This window comes from Ranitomeya variabilis, chromosome 6, assembly GCF_051348905.1.
Source record: "Ranitomeya variabilis isolate aRanVar5 chromosome 6, aRanVar5.hap1, whole genome shotgun sequence".
Classification (NCBI taxonomy): Eukaryota; Metazoa; Chordata; class Amphibia; order Anura; family Dendrobatidae; genus Ranitomeya; species Ranitomeya variabilis.
The window spans coordinates 473,877,057-473,893,647 of NC_135237.1; the positions used below are offsets into that span (position 1 = coordinate 473,877,057).

General features: G+C 39.9%; 1 protein-coding gene across 1 annotated transcript in view; it reads right to left on the minus strand.

The window, feature by feature from the left end:
* Positions 1-16,591, minus strand: part of PREX2 (phosphatidylinositol-3,4,5-trisphosphate dependent Rac exchange factor 2) — a 487,967-nt gene that overhangs the window by 130,828 nt on the left and 340,548 nt on the right. The window contains exons 26-30 of the mRNA XM_077270643.1: positions 13,303-13,476; positions 9,091-9,185; positions 6,357-6,439; positions 5,355-5,445; positions 2,335-2,463 (exon numbers count right to left, since the gene is read on the minus strand). Coding sequence (XP_077126758.1) covers positions 2,335-2,463; positions 5,355-5,445; positions 6,357-6,439; positions 9,091-9,185; positions 13,303-13,476 — 572 coding nt within the window. The remainder of the gene's footprint in view (positions 1-2,334; positions 2,464-5,354; positions 5,446-6,356; positions 6,440-9,090; positions 9,186-13,302; positions 13,477-16,591) is intronic.

Consider the following 16,591-nt stretch of genomic DNA (forward strand, 5'->3'; position numbering starts at 1 on the left):
AATTGGCGCATCTAAGAGATGCGCTTTTTCTGGAGTGTGTGAGAGCTGCTGCTTTTAGCTGGGGGGAGTATCCATGGCCCCTTCCTAGGCTTTTAATATCAGCCAGCAGCTGTCTGCATAGCCTTTGCTGGTTGTTAATTATAGGGGACCCTATGTAATTTTTTTTTTAAGTCCTCCATTTTAATAGCCAGTAAAGGCTAAGTATACAGCTGTGAGCAAATATTAATAGCCTGGGAAGCTCCATTGGTATTACCCCCTTCCCAGGCTATAAACATCGGCCCCTCAGTCATCAGCTTTCCATCTGCTGGTTACGAAAATTATGCAGAAGCCCAGGCCATTTTTTTCAGAAAAATAAACTTTTATTAATTAAATACATGTACAGTAAGCTGCACACACACTGTGCCAATAGTGTTTGTCACTGACATCTATATATCTACCAATTCTATTTGTATTTACTGTGTGTAATCCATCTCTTCTATCCTGTCGGCTTCTGCTATGTTTTTACACTACCGCTGCTGCTAAATTGCCGGTTTTTCTTCTATCTATCTATGTATGTAATATATATATATATATATATATATATATATATATATATATATATATATATATATATATGTACATATATGTGTGTCACTGACAGCTGTATGTTTATGTGTATGTATCTAGTCTATCTATTCTATTCTAACCTGTCACGCTGTGATTTTACTGAAGGTGGCACATGAATTACTAGCATTTATTCTATCTTTCACCGAATGTTAACAACTTTTTCTAATTTTAAGAAAAATGCTCATGTTACCAATCACGAATCCGAATGTACCATATTAGTGCCGAATTTATGTTTGGCGATCATTTTTTGAACATATTCGCTCATCTCTAGTGTACACCCAGCTTCAAAGGATCAATCATGAGAGTGGAAGATGCCACACGCCTGCTTGAGGTAAGCATAGCGCTTGCGATGACACAGACGCTTGTAAGTTATGTTATCAAGACCACAGTGGCATGATAACATCTAAGTGGATTGACTAGTCTGAGGACACTAATGCCACCTTGACTAATCAAAGCCCTCAATTTCATATCATAAACGGACTTTAGAAATACGGTTCTCTTTCTAAAGGTCTGTGTATGTGTGTAATGTAATACAGAGATTGTTAGGCAGGGAATTTATATATTCAGACACAACTGTTGGTGGTTCTGGGAGCACGGGGGACCTGAAAATTAATGTTTAGGTGCCAAATAATTTAATACCTCTGCAATGGAGAGGTAAAATTTAAAAAAAGAAACATTTCCCCCACACCAAAAAACCCTAAAACATTGTATTTTTGCATTTTGCTCTGCAGCCACCTTTTAGATGTGTCCAGTTCAACATGAAACATTTGATGAAAGGTCCTCTTTGAGTCAACAGTGAAATGTACGGTACCTTGGTGGCCCAAATAAATGTTTGTGCCTGATCATTAACTGTGTAAAGAGGCCCTGTGATGAAAGGAGCACTGAACAAAAAAAATGATTTTTGCTAGCGTTTGCATACTTTATGTAGACATAAAAATTGTTTTTTGTCAGTAGCACTTTGCCCAGTATAGACAACAATATAAAAAGCGTGATAGAAACGATCATGCAATTCATTGTTCTTGCATAGGCCTCCCAACCATTGCCACTCGTAAAACACTAATGAACAAGTGCTGAGAAATATGAACATCATCATTCGTTGTGGCAATCTACCCACCTGTGTGAACCATAAAAGTCCTTTTAAATGGTCCGATAATGATTACCCATATCGAGTGCTCATCAGCAATCTGGCATGCCATTGGCGCTCGTTTATGCCCCCATACAGTTGCCCATTCTTGGCAGCACATTCTCTGTTTACACAAAAGGATGTGTTGCTAATCAGCATTAATTTTGAATTGCATAAAAGAAGCGATTTGCCCAAATAAGCGAGCATTTTCCCTTTTATCAGCTGGTTGATGCCATGTTTATACTGGCAATGATCGGGAAAGTGCCAACCTATAAACAGTTATTTGGCCAATCACTAGCATGTTAAAATGGGCCTTAAATACTTTTTTCCTGTGATGGACATCAGATATATACAGTATATAACAGATACAATGGGGAAAGTCAATTCAGAGATAAAAAGATTGGACAAAAAGGAAAGCTTGACCAATTTATTACAAGGATATAGGACACAGCATTGCAAAAGAGAAGAAAAATATACAAAAATACAGCTGTCATCATCACATCAGGAACTGTCCAAATGGTGTCACTGTTTCTTTAATGGGAAAGATTTGATTTATACTTCATTGTAGTCAAAGAAATAGCAAAAATTCACAAATGATAGCTCACCTTCTACAAACTTTCTAATGTTCTGTGCAAGAATGCGAACACTACTGGGCAAATTCCAGGGGTCCTGTTTAATGTGAAGTCGTAACCGCTTTGGACAGCTTAATTTAGGTTCCATTTCCTGTTGAAATTCTACAGAATGCAAGAAACAAACGAGTGATCGGCATGTAAACAAGAAATCTAAGCTGAAATCATTAATCATTTTAACTCTGTATGAGACCTGAGTAAAGTGCACTCAGAATTGGAAGAACAGCGCTCCAGCCGGGTGTTATGGTCCAGTAGAAGAAATCTTTATTTCAGCCATGATAAAACAGCAACGTTTCGACCGCAATCGGTCTTTTTCAAGCAATGCTTGAAAAAGACCGATTGCGGTCGAAACGTTGCTGTTTTATCATGGCTGAAATAAAGATTTCTTCTACTGGACCATAACACCCAGCTGGAGCGCTGTTCTTCCAATTCTGAGCATAGGTTTTACCCAGGAGGGTTCCCTGGTTTTGGAACGAGTGCCCTAAGAAGTGAGTGCTGCTAGTCACCTATACATTGTAACTGAGTAAAGTGCACTGTGAAAACAGTGGAAAACGGGCCATGTCCTCCCCCTGGCTATCTGCACGCTCAGGACAGGACAGACTCACCGACTCCTTCTCCCACCAATCAGCGGGTACGACTGAGACAGCAGTCACGATGACGTCACTACATCGTGTCTGCTGTGTGGAGAGTCAGTGCACTGGTGACCGTAGCAAAATGCCAGGGGAGCGGGAGTGAGGTGAGTATGTGCTTTTTTATGTGTGTAGGATATGTGCCTATAGAGGGATGTGTGGAGGCTTAAACTGTATATAGGAAGGCTATGCGAAGTCTCATTCTGTATTTAAGAGGCTATGTTTGGGCTCATACTATATATACAGTGATGAGCAAAAGGGAAACAAAGTTTTGAACTTTTGACTTTCAGGCTCCATATCTCACCATCCACTACTGATTCCAATTTGAGACTGCCATCATTTTATAGACAATTATCTTGCCTATCTCATACATTTGACTTGCAACTATTTAGCATATGATTAGATATGCAGATTCTTGTCATGTCACTGCAGTGTTACTGTTTTGCTCCTGTTGGTGGAAAAATCTTTTTCTTCCAGTATACTACAAAATACAACCTGTCCTCACATTCCCCAATAGCTCAGTGTCTTATTACGTTGATTCTGGAGAAAAAGGTCACTGGTTTGAATCGAGGAGTAGCCAGGAAGAAGATTTTCAAAGAAAAGAGAAACAGCATCATCCAGCTCACTGATAGCAGTTTATCAGCCAAGAAAATTTCTAAACTGCATCATGTAAGTATCATGACAGTTGGAAAACAATAAAATGAGTCAACAAGTCTGCACATTACAAGGTCTATCAGTATTGGTGCAACAAACACTGCAAGCACCGTGCAAAACACACTACACAAGTCTGGATTGGTGGCTCGAAAACAGGTAAAGATAAAGACACCTCGACTTCAATATTGTCATAAGAAAAGTCAGACTGAGTTTGTAAAACAGTATGAAAAGTGAACAGTAGAAGATTGGAAAAAGGTAATTTGGAGCGATGAGATAAAAATCAATAGGCTAGGCTCTGATGGGTGCAAATGGGTCTTGAAAAAAAAAAAGAAATTGAAGGAACTGTCAAGAGGAACCTGATGATATGATTTTGTTTTATAGCCAAAGGCTTTGGATACTTGACCAGGATCGATGGTGGTCTCAGTGCTGAGCTATATCTGAGTATCTTACAAGATGAGTAAGTTCATACACTCAAGTATTGTGAGTATGAAAAGAATGACATAGTGTTCCAGCAGGACATCGACCCGAAGCATATTTCAAGATTAGTGAAGAAATGGTTCAATGACAATGAAGTTGAGGTGCTGGATTGGCCCCAACAGTCCCCAGATCTCAATTCATTTGAACACTTGTGCGTAGAGTTAAATAAAAAACTGTATAAATACCCAAGTGAGGCAACCTGTATGCACCAACTTTGGGAACGTGTAGAAGAGACCTGGCATTAGATTTCTGGCGAGACATACTTGAATCTGATTGAGAGCATGCATAGAAATATTCAGGCAGTGTCAAAAGCCAAAGGTAGAATTAGAAAATAATAAAAATTAAAATATAGATTTTTAGAAACAAAACAGTAACAATGCAGTGACGTGACAAGAATCTGCATAACTAATCATATGCTAAATAGTTGCAAGTCAAATTTATCTATGAGATAGCCAAGATGATTTGCTATAAAATGATGGTAGCCTCAAGTTTGAAGCAGTAGTGAATGGTGAATTATGGAGCCTGAAAGTCAAATGTTCAAAACATTGTTACCCTTTTGCTTGTCACTTTATGGGACTATGTGGGAATTCATGCTGTATATAGAGGACAATGTTGGGGCTCATGTATGTAGGGGGCTATATGGGGGCTCATATTGTATACAGAGGGCTGTGTCAGGGCTCATACTGCATACAGGGGATGTGTGTGGTCTCATACATATATAGGGGTGCTGTGTGTGGGCTCATACCATATGTAGGGTGGTGTCAGTATACTTAATTCTGCTCAATATTATGTGATACAAATAATATTAATATAGAATAATGACTATAATTAATATATAAATATTGAGCAGAATTATGGTAATTATAACCTATTGATTTGGCCCTGCACAACTATCACAGTCTCTCATATGGCCCTTACGGAAAATTAATTGCCCACTCTATAGCATTGTAGAGTGTCCGTTTCTACAATTCCCTCAGTCTGTCAAACAAATGTATGGACAATCTTGTAACACATGGTTGGACCAATCCCAACATTCTCCAGAATAACTTGAGGCTCCCAGGCCCTGACGCAAAATATTTAGCATCGTTTTAAAGTTGATTCATCCATATCCCATTCACCCTTACTGTTTATGTGTTGTTGACTGGACACAATAATGAGAGGTTTCAATTGGAAATCATTAAAAAATGTTTTTTCTAGTTCATAAGAGACAAAATGATGTACTGTGGGTATCGGCACCTTGTAAACTTCGTCCAGGTGTGAAATATTTTGTTTGTTCAAATGCTCTGGCCACAGCCGGTCCTCTGAGAAGATTAGTTATCGATTCCACCTAGAAGAACACAAGGTTTTCAATGTAAAAAAATAAGGAAGGAAAATTATAATCTTGTTTATTAAAATGTGGAAATGCTAATGGTTTACAATGCGTATTGGTATTCATGGATATTTTTATCATTGTTTATAGTTATCTTGCAGAACTATTACCAGGTCTGATCCCAATCACCTCACCCCCAAAAGACATAGGGTTCTCCCTATTATGGCGTATAGATGTCAAAGAAGGAGGTGTTCTATTCAGGTCTCACTCAATGGCCCAAAGTGAAGAGGTACTGACAAGGGCCGTCCAGTTAATTAACCTTATTCCCAGAATTGTTTGGTAGCTTGCTGACAATGCACAATATAGACAAAAAGCTGTCAAACGGTGTGGGCGTTATACACAGTCCAGAAGTCTTAGCTTTGCTACAGCTACATCCCTTTAAATGTGTCATAATTATTAACTATAAATAAGGTTAATTTGTGCCAGCAATTTGCTGTTAAGCATTGGTGCTTTTTTGACTTGCTCTGTCACATCTTGGGCTAGTACACTCTCTATTAAGCCACATCCCTTTGCAAAAAAAGTCAAGCCCACTTGTCAGACAAGACGCTGAAAATTGTCTAAAATAATTTCACGCTGCAAGTAAAAAAGGACAATTTTTTGAACGCAAATTGATCCAAAATTCTGCCACATTCAGTTTAATTTATCTTCTGTGCCTTGTGGTTTCTTATATGCGATTCCATAAATCAGTTTTGTAAGAGCATTTTCTAAAGCTACTTATTTATTGAAGAAAACAAGGCAAAAACTACAATAGAACCAGATATAGGTGACATTCGGTTTCTTATATTGGTGATGCGGCTTCAGCCTTGGTTTTTCATCACATGTAAATATTGCCATATAAGAATAAATTTGTTACTGTCCGTATTACGCACCTGGCTGAAAAGATGTTCTAGGCAGCTGTGTAATTTGTCCTGCTTCTCATGAGAAATCCGTACATTTAAGGGCATCTCATCTCCTAAAGTAGAAAAGTTTGAGATGCTGTAAAAACACTAAAAATAGCAAATCTATTTTTTTTAACTCTTATTTATTAACAGGGTTTCCTCATGAAGACTACTAAAGACATACAGTAATAAGAAAATACCGGTATACCAATGTATAAGTTTTTATAGATACTAAAAAAAAATAACACACATTACTTAAAAAATATATTTAAAACACTCCATAAAAAGCACAAAAATGCAGTGTGATCCCATTATGACAGAATATAGTATGTATTAAGAAAGTCTAACATCTCAAATCGAAGAGAACCATTACAATACCCACCTCTAGCCAAAATTAGTGGACCATATGATTCACACTGCCCAGTACCCCAACGTGCGTTTCACGTATAGTTTCATCAGGTATTCACAAAACACGTAGAAGGTTACTGGGCAGTGGTCCAGTAATTATGTGTGGTTGGTATTATAATGGTTCTCTTTGATCTGGGGTCTTTTGGCAATTTTGCTACTTTTGTGTTTCACTCCTTTTGGGGCAGTTCCTAATTAGTGAGTCCATTTTATATTATTGATATTATTGTTTGGTCTCTTGATTCAAGGCATTCCTCTGTTGATATTATAGTCAGGATCTCTAAGAAAATTATTTTATCATACTTACTATCATCTATTATAATCATGGATTGTAAAAAAAAAATTGTATTTTGTCTGTTTAGGTTAGTACTGTTATGCACGTACCACATTCACACACGGGTAAAGGGAGTAAGAGAGAGGGAAGAGAGAGAAGATATAGAGAGAAGTCATACCTACACCCAACTGCTCCATGTACAAACTAGTTAGTCCCTATCTCCACAAGTGAAAAACACCACTTCGGGCCTGACTCCCTAAAAGGCCGTGGAGAGGTTTCTCGTGCCTCCCGAGGAACCAGAAGGGAGTCCGTAACACACTGCCAACATGGGGAGAGGAAGGTGTGCAGGTGGACAAGAAGACCCAGGGTGGGAAACTTAAAGCACATTCATGAAAATGGAGAGAGGGAACAGTAAGGATAACCAAAAAAAAAATAAAACTAGAATAACCTCCCAGAAACCTAAAAGCGGTAAAAGGAAAAGCTGCTGGGAAGGTAGACAAACAGAAACACAGCAAGAATATAAGCAGTGTAAGTCTAGCAGGGTAAATCCTTTCACTAAAGGGCTGGAAGTACTTAGCACAAATCCACCTTGAAGTGTAACCAGCAAAGAAGTGCAGTGAAGCGATAATGTATGAAACCCCATCCTTAGGCTATGTGACCACGCTCAGGATTTTTAGCTTTTTTTAGCGTTTTTTGGGTGGTTTTCTGCTGCAAAAATGCTTTAAAAAGCTTACATTACGCATCCCATTATTTTAATGCATTCCGCAAATTTTGTGCCCATGTTGCGTTTTTTTTCCGCGAAAAAAACGCATTGTGCAAAAAACGCAGCATGTTCATTAATTTTGCGGAAAAATCTGCGGATTTGCCGCTATATTATTGTATTGGGAAGCTCTGGAAAAGAAACCCAAAAAGTGAGGAAAACGTGCAAAAACAGCGCAAAAACGCGATAAAAACGCGAAATAAACACGAGCGGATTTCCTGCGAAAGGAGTCCGGTTTTGATCAGGAAAATTCTGTGAACAATCCTGAACGTGGGCACATAGCCTTAATGTGATAGGGCAAACAGAAATGGGAGAATGGAAAACATCTGGAAAGTTGCAAATCGAAAAGGGAGAATAAAGACAATAGGAACAATCAGCATTTGGACAGGGAAGAAAAAAGCAATAGTTCAACAGGCAGAAGAACTACGAAAGCAACAGATTCCATGATCAAATTACCAAACCGAGCCATGACAAGTACTTTTTATTATACCCTTACTGCACTATTGATATAGGTTATACTTTCAAAATGTATACTATATTTTGCCATCATGGGATTTACCACTGGTACACTGCCTTTTTGGATTTTTATGGGGGTTTTTTAATAGATTTTTTTTTCCATAATTGTGTGTTATTTGCTATTGTGTTCCTATTCCTAATAAAAAATTATACATTTGTAAATGGGTATTTTCTATTATTTGTTTGCTTTAAGAGCCATTTATAGGTAGTTTCTGTTATTTGGTACTTTTTTATTGCTTTCTATATTTCAGACATGGGTGTCAGACGCCAGCCCAGCCATAATGTGCTGATATAGCAGAGGTGACTGTCTTTACAGATTTTCTGTAATTAGAATTTTATCAGACGGAATAATGTTTTAAATCAAAGTATTTTTGAGTCTCCTTTCATCCTGCATTGAGCAGGGGTTTGGACATGATGACCCTGGAGTTCCCTTCCCATTCTAACATTCTATGAGTCTATGATTCACAGCAAAAAGTATACATCAAAATGGCTTCCTTACCATCATTTTGCCACAGTCCGAATCTTTATAAAAGGGTACTGCTTTTACTTTTATGCAAATCTAACGCCGAGACACAGGTATAAGATACAAACTTTTTTGTTACATAATTCTTTTCAGCTATTGAGCAGGAAATGAAATACCCAAATATCACCGGAATGATCTAGATTTGTAAAATTGCAGATTATCTAGAAATGATATCATAGAAACCAGTTCTTGAATTTTCTAAACGATCAGTCTTTGTATTTATAGAACAAAAAGAAAGTGGGTTTACCAGAATCCATGTCATCGCTGTGAAGGTAAGAACTACACTGGCTGCTGCAGACACTTGTGAACGAGGCAATGGAGTTTCTATTGCTGTTGCAATCACTATAAAATGAATGGAAAACATATCTAAAATGACGTCTACTTAATTCAGCAATTAAATTGTTATGTTAAAACCAGATACGTGCAATATTTTCTTAATTCATGTAAAGCAAAGTTTAACACTTTAAATTGCCGCACTTGCTGAAGAGTAATTGTCCATGTGACACTATCACTAGTATCAATATTTCTGTGCTTAAAGGGGTTGTCCACTTTCAGGAAAGTGGGCCCAATACTGTTTAAAATACAAAGAATAAACTTAGCATGTATTCACCCTCCCTCGGTCCAGTGCCAGCTCTCCACTGCTAATCTAGTCCTGGTGTTTTTTCTAATGTGGTGGCGTCACATCATCAGGGCGCGTCACTGCTATAGCCAGTCCCTGAGCTCAGAGGGGCACGCTGGTAACCACAGCATAGCTGCTGAACACAGGCAATGAAAACTCTACTTTTATTTTTTGTCTGTAAATATTGTAGCTATAGATATTACTGCATCCATGTGTCTCCAGGTAAATGATGCAGGCACAGATATTACTGCCTTCATGTCTCTCCAGGTAAATTAAACAGGCAAGGAAAACTCTGCTTTTATTTTTTTTCTGTAAATATAGTAGCTATAGATGGTACTGGCCCCATATCGTGCTAGTTAAGTGATATAAAACCATCTTCATGTTTCTCCTGTAAATGATGAAGGCACAGATAGTACTGACTCCTTGTTTCCCTTGTAAATTATATCATTTTACATTGTATTGCCACTATGTCTCTTCTGGTAAATTTTATAGACACAAAAACTAAGCTACCTAAAAGAAAGAATATTCATATAGCACTGCTTTCTTTTCACTAGTTATAAATGATGTTGGCTTATGCTCATGTTTACACTTGCATTTGTTAGCTCTGGTGTAGGAGCAGAGAAATGCAATTCATGTGGAACATGAATCCTTTACAAATGGATTCAAACTACACTGCTCAAAAAAATAAAGGGAACACTAAAATCCCACATCCTAGATATCACTGAATGAAAAATTCCAGTTGTAGATCTTTATTCATTACATAGTGGAATGTGTTGAGAACAATAAAACAAAAAAAATTATCAACATAAATCACCACTAAAATCCCACGAAGGTCTGGATTTGGAATGATGCTGAAAATCAAAGTGGATAATGAAGTTACAGGCTGATCCAATTTCAGTGGAAATGCCTCAAGACAAGGAAATGATGCTCAGTAGTGTGTGTGGCCTCCACATGCCTGTATGACCTCCCTACAATGCCTGTGGGCATACTTCTGATGAGACGGCAGATGGTCTCCTGAGGGATCATCTCCCAGACCTGGACTAAAGCATCCGCCAACTCCTGGACAGTCTGTGGTGCAACGTGACATTGGTGGATGGTGCGAGACATGATGTCCCAGATGTGTTCAATCGGAGTCAGGTCTGGGAAACGGGCAAGCCAGTCCATATCTTCAATGCCTTCATCTTGCAAGAACTGCTGACACACTCCAGCCACAAGAGGTCTGGCATTGTCCTACATTAGGAGGAACCCAGAGCCAACCGCATCAGAATATGGTATCACAAGGGGTCTGGGGATCTCATCTCAGTACCTAATGGCAGTCAGGCTACCTCTAGCGAGCACATGGAGGGCTGTGGGGCCCTCCAAAGAAATGCCACCCCACACCATTACTGACCCATTGCCAAACTGGTCATGCTGAAGGATGTTGTAGGCAGCAGATCACTCAACACGGCATCTCCAGACTCTGTCATGTCTGTCACATGTGCTCAGTGTGAACCTGCTTTCATCTGTGAAGAGCACAGGGTGCCAGTGGCGAATTTGCCAATCCTGGTGTTCTGTGGCAAATGCCAAGCGTCCTGCACGATGTTGGGCTTCGAGCACAACCCCCAACTGTGGACCTCGGGCATGCAGACCATCCTCATGGAGTCAGTTTCTAACCATTTGTGCAGACATATGCACATTTGTGGCCAGCTGGAGGCCATTTTCAGGGCTCTGGCAGTGCTCTTCCTGTTCCTCCTTGCACAAAGGTGGAGGTAGGGGTCCTGCTGCTGGCTTGCTGCCCTCCTACTGCCCCCTCCACATCTCCTGGTGTACTGGCCTGTCTCCTGGTAGCACCTCCAGCCTCTGGACACTACGCTGACACACACAGCAAACCTTCTTGCCGCAGCTCGCATTCATGTTCCATCCTGGATGAGCTGCACTACCTGAGCCACTTGTGTGGGCTGTAGAGTCCGTCTCATGCTACCACAAGTGTGAAAGCACAACCAATATTCAAAAGTGACCAAAAGATCAGCCAGAAAGCATTGGTACTGAGATGTGGTCTGTGGTCCCCACCTGCATAACCACTCCTTAATTGAGAGTGTCTTGATAATTTCCAATAATTTCCATCTATTGTCTAATCCATTTGCACAACAGCATGTGAAATTGATTGTCAAACTGTGTTGCTTCCTAAGTGGACAGTTTGATTTCACAGAAGTTTGATTTACATGGAGTTATATTCTGTTGTTTAAGTGTTCGCTTTATTTTTTTGAGCAGTGTATATTGGGGACCACGTCGTTTCTGGACGGAACAAGATGCACAACATGCTAGCCCTTTTAGTCTATTCAAGGGACGGACACATGACGAAAACCAGACTCCTCATAGTTAATGGGCCATGTCTGCCTCAGTTTGCTTCTTTTTGTTATGGATCTGTATTCCACATGAATCCTGTTTCAGCAAAACAGAAATCAAAACAGAGGTGAACAGAATATTTTTTGCATCAGAGCATAATTTTGCAGCACCCACTTGGAGATGGCTATGCCAAAGTTGACAGCATGCAATGCTGAGCTCAGTGACTGGGTATAGAGGTGAGTAGCTTTGTTGATGTGATGTCACCATTGTAGCCAAAATACTAGGTCTATAGTAATGGCAATGAGCCGCCGATAGACCCAATGAGGGTGACTACCTGCTATGTTTGTTATTCTAGGCAATTTTACACAATGTAATGGGAGATGCCATTATAGGCTAGAGAAGTGTAAGAGCATATGTAGCATAGGGGCGGTGTGCTATGTCTGCTGGGCAGAGGTAATCTTATAAGAGGCAGGTGTTCCCATTAAAGAATTCAATGCATAGGCTGTGGCCCTAAAAGATAACAAGGTTTGGCAAAGACCCACAGAGAGAATTAGACCTGAGCCTCCCCATGCTCGACAGTGAATAATTGGAGACTTGTAGAAGGTTTAGCAAGCGTTAGAGCTATTGTCAGATGGAGGGTTTGCACTTTACCTAGGGTTAGGGCTTTGATAGAGACCTACATTGGACGATCAAGAATTCGGGTCCCTTCAGCAGAGAGGTCAGTATGTATGTATCAAGAATTCGGGTCCCTTCAGCAGAGAGGTCAGTATGTATCAAGAATTCGGGTCCCTTCAGCAGAGAGGTCAGTATGTATGTATATATGCCATGAATGAGGAAAGACACACAGTCCAAAGAAGTAGTGCAACAGTAACCATTAACTTTTATGGCCGTTAATGAAGAGTCTTTGTCCCTGTGCCCTCCTATGAAGAGATCCTTGAGTATAGCAAAATTTGTTTCTCAGTACCCGGCGGTGACAGGAACTTGTTCATGGTGACCCCTCCTGCTATAATATTGCATTTGGGCAATATCTTACATAAGTACACATAGTGCTGCTTCTCCGTTTAAGGCCACAGTCACACGTTCAGTATTTGGTGAGTTCTTTACCTCAGTATTCGAATCGTAAGCCAAAACCAGGAGTAGGACAGTCAGAGGAAAAGTATAATAGAAACATATGCACCACTTCTGCATTTATCACCCACTCCTGGTTTTGGCTTACAAATACTGAGGTAAAATACTCACCAAACACTCGACGTTTGCATGTGACCTAAATCATTCACACAACACTGAGCCGTAATGGGGAACTTCATAATGGAGAAAACAGTGAGGAAAAGCATTTGTAATAGTAATTTTATAGTTTCTAATCTATGGAGGAGGGAGATATTACTTGTTTGTATAAAATATGCTCATTCATACAACTGAAGAGGGCTGAATATATTAGATAGATTTTATGCCTACAGTATACAGCACACCCAGAAGCCTTGCCTCAGTCCTAGACTCAGTAGAAGTAGGAATTACCTGTAGGAGTCCCTGTTGCTGATGGTATCATGTCCCGAGTCCTCCTGCTCCTCTCCTGCAACATTGAAGCAGACTCTCTTGCCGTTCTTCTCTCCCTTCTCATCGCCATCCAGTGCTATTACGTTTTCTGTTTTTCTCTCACATTTGGGAGAGCAAGTTATTGAAGACAACAGTCTGCCATAAAGACAAAAAATGTATACTTTCTTAGGAAAGCTTAATTTTTTTTCTAAAGTGAATGAGTTTATTTTAGTTTTTGCCACTGCCCAAATCTGTCTGCATGACCATAACATTCAGTATTTGGTCAGTATTTTACATCAATATTTGTAAACCAAAACCAGGAGTGGAACAATCAAAGGAAAAGTATAATTGAAACATATGCACCACTTCTGCATTTTTCACTCACTCCTGGTTTTGGCTTATAAATATTGATGTCAAATACTGATCAAATACGTGTGAACGTGGCCTTAGGACTAAATGACTAAATACATGAAGAAGCTGTTTTCTTTACTGAGGGCCAAAGTGGTTGATTTATCAATACAATGGTGAAGGAGAAGACAAGATCAACTAGATGTTTTCCTCTGTCAACTTATCTCACTGAAGAACCCTTATACACTGGGCACCATCAGAACCTAGTGAATCCTACTATATTGGGTCCATCACATTTTTGTCATGTTGTCCAGTATTTGACCAGACAACATAGTACAACAGAATAACTCATTTTTGCCTGATAATTTTGAGAGGAATCCAAAGCATCCAAAGTGAACAGAAACTTCCTCTTTGGGTATGTTTGCATGGGCACAAACTGGCAGCACTTTGGACTGTCTGCTCCGTCCAAAGCACTATCAGCTTTTGTAGGCATGGTGATTCCGCATGTGTTCATTGAACCATGTGGAATCACCGCGTCCTATAGGTATAACGGTGCTATTTATCTTGTGGAGGCTGAGCATCTCTGCAAGATAAATAAACATGCTGCAGTTTATAAAGACGCACCACATGTGCGTATACACAGGGAAGCCAGAGGCGTCCCTGCACGTATAGTGGAGATGGGATTTCATAAAATCCCATCCACTATGCTGTAACGTCTGGCCTCTGCAGATTGGACGCTGCAGATGTATGCAGCGTCCAATCCGCAGCGTTTGCGGACCTTGGAAACATACCCTTATACTTATGTGTGCAGAGTTGCCAACTATCCAGAACATTCTGGAAACATAGGGCACTTTATTCCTCTGACCGTAAAAAAAAAGGTTGATTCATCTGTGATTTGTTGAAAGCTTAAGAAACTGATACAGATTTGAATTACTTTTTTCAGTTCACAGTGAAGCAGTTATCCCCTTAGGCTAGTTTCACACTAGCGTTTTGAGGAGCTGCGGAGGACTGCGGACTTCCTCCGTGAAGCCCCGCCCTCGGCTGCACCTCCACCGCTAGCTCCACCTACTTCTGCATGCAGCCCGCATGCGGCCTGCGTGCCTATCTTTAACATTAGGTACGCAGGTTGAGCGGCTTTATGTGGATGCTTCCGCATGCGTCGTTTTGACGATGTGGGGAAAAAAAGAAATTGCAACCAGCTGCGTCCTACGCTGGTCACTGCATCGTCAAAATGACGCATGCAGAAGCATCCGCATACAGCCGCACGACCTGCGTACCTAATGTTAAAGATAGGTACACAGGCCGCATGCAGGCCGCATGCAGAATTACGCGAAGCTAGCCACGGAGGTGCGGCTGAGAGCGGGGCTTCACAGAGGTAGTCCGCAGCTCCTCAAAACACTAATGTGAAACTGGCCTAAGTGATGGAGCCAATTTGCATCTTAATGACGAGGCCAATTTTTACAATTCTGACCACTGTCACTTTATGAGGTTATAACTCCGGAATGCTTTAACACATCCCGCTGATTCGGAGAGTGTTTTTTCATGACATATTGTACTTCATGATAGTCGTAACATTTCTTTGATATTACTTGCATTTATTTATGAAAAAAAAAACAAATATGGCAAAGCATTTTAAAATTTTGCAATTTTTAAACTTTGAATTGTTATGCTCTTAAATCAGAGAGATATGTCACACAAAATAGTTAATAAATAACATTTCCCACATGTCTACTTTACATCAGCACAATTTTGGAAACAAAATTTTTTTTATTAGGAAGTTATAAGGGTTAAAAGTTGACCAGCGATTTCTCATTTTTACAACAAAATTTACAAAACCATTTCTTTAGGGACCATCTCACATTTAAAGTCACTTTGAAGGGTGTACATGACAAAAAATACCTAAAAGTGCCACCATTCTAAAAACTACACCCCCCAAGGTGCTCAAAACCACATTCAAGAAGTCTATTAACCCTTTACGCGCTTCACAGAAACTGAAGCAATGTGGAAGGAAAAAAATTAACTTTTAACTTTTTTTTTACAAACATTTTTCTTCAGAACTAATTTTTTTTATTTTCACAAGTGTAAAAAGAGGAAATGAACCAAAAAATGTGTTGTTCAATTTCTCCCGAATACACCGATACCCCATATGTGGGGGTAAACCAATGTTTGGGCGCACAGCAGAGCTTGGAAGAGAAGGAGTGCTGTTTGACTTTTTCAATGCAGAATTGCCTGGAATTGAGATCGGACGCCATGTCGCATTTGGAGAGCCCCTGATGTGCCTAAACAGTGGAAACCCCCCACAAGTGACACCAGTTTGGAAACTAGACCCCTTAAGGAACTTATCTAGATGTGTGGTGAGCACTTTGAACCCCCAAGTGCTTCACAGAAGTTTATAATGTAGAGCCGTGAAAATAAAAAATCTTATTTTTTTCTACAAAAATGACCTTTCGCCCCCAAATTTTTATATTCACAAGGGTAGCAGGAGAAATTAGACCACAAAAGTTGTTGTGAAATTTGTCCTAAGTATGGTGATACCCCATATGTTGGGGGTAAACCACTGTTTGTGCGCATAGCAGAGCTTGGGAGGGAAGGAGCGCCATTTGACTTTTTCAATGCAGAATTGGCTGCAATTGAGATCGGAAGCCATATCGCATTTGGAGAGCCCCTGATGTACCTAAACAGTAGAAACCCACCACAAGTGACCCCATTTTGGTAACTAGACCCCCAAAGAGCTTATCTAGATGTGTGGTGAGCACTATGAACCCCAAATGCTTCACGGAAGTTTATAACGTAGAGCCGTGAAAATAAAAAATCATATTTTTTCCACAAAAATGATCTTTTCACCCCCAAATTTTTACTTTCACAAGGGTAACAAAGGAAATGGACCATGAAATTTGTTGTGCAATTTGTCCTGAGTACGCTG